General features: G+C 33.5%; 1 protein-coding gene across 1 annotated transcript; it reads right to left on the reverse strand.

Moving 5' to 3' along the window:
* Positions 1 to 2,796: 2,796 nt before the first annotated feature.
* LOC136233129 (copper transporter 1-like) lies at positions 2,797 to 3,516 on the reverse strand. Its single transcript, XM_066022709.1, has one exon. It carries the CDS (start codon positions 3,412 to 3,414, stop codon positions 2,965 to 2,967), a length of 450 nt encoding a protein of 149 aa, XP_065878781.1. The 5' UTR covers positions 3,415 to 3,516; the 3' UTR covers positions 2,797 to 2,964.
* Positions 3,517 to 4,433: the final 917 nt, after the last annotated feature.

The raw sequence follows: 4,433 nt of genomic DNA on the forward strand, positions 1-4,433 counted from the left end.
GTTCTGCATATTGAATTGCTCAAGAACTTTGTTTATGTAATTTTATAGGGATATGGTCAACATTTCTTAGATCGGTCCCTTGTGATTTTGACACTAAGGATATACGCTACTTCTTCTATATCTTTTATCTTAAAACTTGAACTAAGCCAAACTGTGATTTGATTTACATAAGTTTTTTCATTCCTTGCAATTAGGATATCATCGACGTACAATGATAGAATGACAAACTTATTTCCGGAGCGCTTGGTATAGACACAGTGGTCTTCTTCAATCTGATTGAAGTCATATCATGTCATCTCATTATGAAAATGAAGATACCATTGCCTTAAAGATTGTTTAAGGCTATATATCGATTTAATGAGTTTACAAACCTTTTGTTCTCTGCCTTCTTAAATGAAACCTACATGTTGTTGCATGTAAATTTATTCTTCCAATTCTCTATTGAGAAAAGAAGTCTTAATATCCATTTGATGTAGCTCTAGGTCCAAGCTTGCTACAATCGTGAGTATGAGTCTTATGGAAGTAAATCTCACAACAAAGAGAAAAGTCTCCTCAAAGTCTATTCCTTCATACTGCATATAGCCCTTAGCGACTATGTAAGCCTTATAATTCGATATTGTCGCAATCCTTTCGCTTAATCTTGAGAATCCACGTGTTCCCAATTGCCCTTCTACTCTTGGGTAAGTCAACCAATTGCCAAATATTGTTGACTTTCATAGAAGTCATGTCTTCTTCCATTACATGAGAGAGCCTCTTGAATGTTTCTCAGTTCTGCATCATCACCAGGACTTACTAAAAAACATGACCTTTCGATATTGAATCATCGGTGTTCAACTTTTTGTCTTTTAGTACGACGCGGTTTCGAATCCTCATAAATGAACTTCATATATTCATCATAATTCGGTATGATCTCACTCAGACCAAGTTCCATATTATCATAATAATAGGGAATAACAATGCCACTTGCATCCAGATTTATAGTATCTGTAACGTTCTAAGATACATTGACATTATCGTGTTCCTCGAATTTCTGACAGATTTGAACATTATCATGTTCCTCAAAAATTCTCTCACTCAAATCGAAAGGTCCGTTAGACTCTAATTCCTCATATAGGGTGTTATCTTGGACATATAGCTTGCATGCATTCTCGAGATAAGATTCCTTGGGAAATTTCGCATCAATTTATAATACCCACTTTTCACTGTATACAATCCATTCCAATCCCCATTCTAGTGGGTGTTAACCACCTATTGTTTATTCAAGGGAATTTGGGAGTCGAGCACCTGATCTCTATGCATAAAAATACCCCTAATAAAATCAGTATCCGGAGAGCAGCCATCATCTGTCAATAAAATCTAACCCAACAAGCATATGGCTCTCCACATGAGGATTTACATTATCCAGAAGTTGTGGATCATGCCAAATCCGAATATCAATACCCATCCCTACCAACCGACGAGATCCCGACGCAACTAAGGGTTGAGCAACAAGAATACTTCTCCATATATAGCTCAACTTATCATCCAGCGAAGCCTCCAGGAAAGAACAATTTGAAAAGTAGCAAGCTTTCAATACACAAGAAACTAGCAAAGCAAGATTAGAAAGGACTTGCCATCCTTGTTTTGCTAAGTGAGCAAGACTGAAATGGTGAAGCTTCCTAAAACCCATGCCTCCATATATTTATTTTTTTTTGTAACAAAGAGCTTATCCCACGAAATAGAAATGGTGAAGCCCACTCTTACCATTCTCACTGCTAAGGAAGTAACTCCAAGGATAGAGCTTGTTAAGGTACAATCCTCTTCATAGAAATTTTTGCTGAACGAAATAGAAAATTGAGAGAAATTGATGTTTTATGCCGAGGCTTTTTCGTAATCAGAAAGACATTGCTTGACTGCAGATGTGAAATAAACAGTGCATTTAATGCCACACGACAGCCATGAATAATACCATGCTCTTCCAGTTTAGACAACGACCGTGACAATCCTTCAGCACAAATAAAAAACAGGTAGTATGGCGAAACCAGATCACGCTGACGGAGACCCCTTTGAGGAATAAGGGGACCAATCGAGTGACAGTCATTAACAATGTTAAGTTGCCTTACACACACATTGCATGATCAAATTGACCCAATTATCAGTAAAACCCAGTATGAACGTTATTTGTCTAAGAAATTCTCATTCAACAGAGTCATAAACAATGATAGTAGATTTCCGCTTAGATTTCTTGTACAAATAATAATTAACCTCACAAACAAACAAGTATTACATTATCAGAGACCAGAATAAACGCACTTTGGAGAGTGCAATAATGAGATGTAACACTTTCTTCAACCTGTTTATAAATCAGGTTACATAAGGTGTGGAATAGGTGGCATATCAGACACCCATTCTGGTTTCAAGATCAAGTGTATTAATAAGAGAGGAAATATTTAAAAAGGTTATTCTGATAATTTTACTCTCTTCTATCCGGATATCTGGTTCCAATTAATACTCATTTATATTTGCAGATGAACGACTCATTTCATTCGGCAGTTGGCATTTAATTTTGCCTTGGAAAATTAAATTCCAATATCCTATCTTCATCCCTTTCCTAATTACCAGACCACACAAAAGATTCATATCTAACTCAATTTCGATTTTCAAAAATAATAAGCATACCTTATTTGTTAATCTTTCTCTATAGATTGCCAACTATTTTGAACTTATTGTCCAACATCATATTATACTATAAAAAGGAAATCAGTGTTTCTGATTACTACTCAACTTCTATTATCAGCTAATTAAAACTAGAAAACAAAAACCAAAAAAAAGGCATTGAATTTTATGAATTACACCTCAACCAAATTACATTGCTAATTAATACAAATTACTTCTGTAGTAAATTACAATAAAATATAAAAAAAAAAAACAAAACCCCCAATAATTAATTTCACTTTGAATTCTGGAATTCAACCTAATTATTGATCAACAACTCATCGGAGGAAGATCAGAATTTTTGGTGGTCTGAGAGGTTTTCTTGAAAAGGCGACTGCCAAAAAGCAAGAAACCAAGCGTATGACCAGCAACAGCAACCAAGAAAACACCACCATTAAAAGACATAACGGCCAACATAACCATATAGGCTAATCCAACCCTTAGAGCATGCATTAAAGTCTGGATTACACCGGCAGTGAAATCGGAGGAACCAGGTTTTATGATTTGAGAATGAGAAAGAAACTCAACAAGAAAGGAGATAATAAAAACTAAAATTAAAGCTAAAACATACATCCCACTTCTAGTTCCAGGCCATCCTGAGAAGAGAATTAGAGCATCTTTTCCCCAATAGAATGTCATGTGCATCATCATCTTATGATGTGTGTTGTTGCTCATGTTCATGCCTGGCATCCGCATGTCATTGTGATTACCATGATCCATCTCTTTTACTGTTTCAGGCGATGGTTGAGAAGAGAAGAAGCCGGAGGAGAAGGAGGAGGAGCAAATCTTGGGTTGGGATATTCTTATATATATGGGATTGTATAGTACAATGATACGTGATGGAGTAGGAAACTTGTACTGCACAGCTTTTATTTTCTGTGGTGGACCTTCTATCTTTTACTATGTACCCCACACCAAACTTGTACTTGTACTATCTCTATTTACAAGTCAATTCTTCTTAAATTATTATTTAATTTACACATCATAATTCATCACACACATTCTTTCCAAATTCATAACACACATTTTAAATTACAATTACAACTCTATTCTATTCTATTCTAATTAAATTACAATATAATATTCTTTAAGTAACTTTAATATTATTTTGTCCCTATAAAACACACACATTTTAGCCTTGCATATGCTTGGCTTCTTTTAGGGATTTTAACAAAACACAAGTAAAATAAGCTTATTTTAACAAAATGTTAACAAAAAAAAAACACTTATGAAAATATTAAGGATTTGTTTTTTTAAGCCACAACGAAGATAGTGATTGTTCGCGTTCTCCAATACCTCCTATATCCGAGAACCGAATGATTCAACTCTCTTATCCTATAAAAAGAAACCATTGAGGATGTAAGCTTACGCATCGACTTAAGAATCTTCATCCATCATTTAAGTACTAGCTCATAATTATTATTATCGTTACATGTTTGATATTATTGTTAGTTGTTTTTTTGCTTAATATTATTGTTAGTTGTTTGTTATTATTGTTAGTTATTTATTATTATTATTATTATTATTTATTTTCTATTAGATTATTGGTTAGTAAAAATATAATTTATTGTTTTTTCATGTAAATTAACTAATACAAACATGTTTTGAATGAATCAAACGAACATATAAATATAATATACAAAAAATAATAAAAACAATAGGAAATTTTAAAACACAAAATATAAACAACTCTATTTTTCTTAAATGTGTATATATTAAAAAAATTCAAAGGTTACATA

Source organism: Euphorbia lathyris, chromosome 6, assembly GCF_963576675.1.
Source record: "Euphorbia lathyris chromosome 6, ddEupLath1.1, whole genome shotgun sequence".
Taxonomy (NCBI): Eukaryota; Viridiplantae; Streptophyta; class Magnoliopsida; order Malpighiales; family Euphorbiaceae; genus Euphorbia; species Euphorbia lathyris.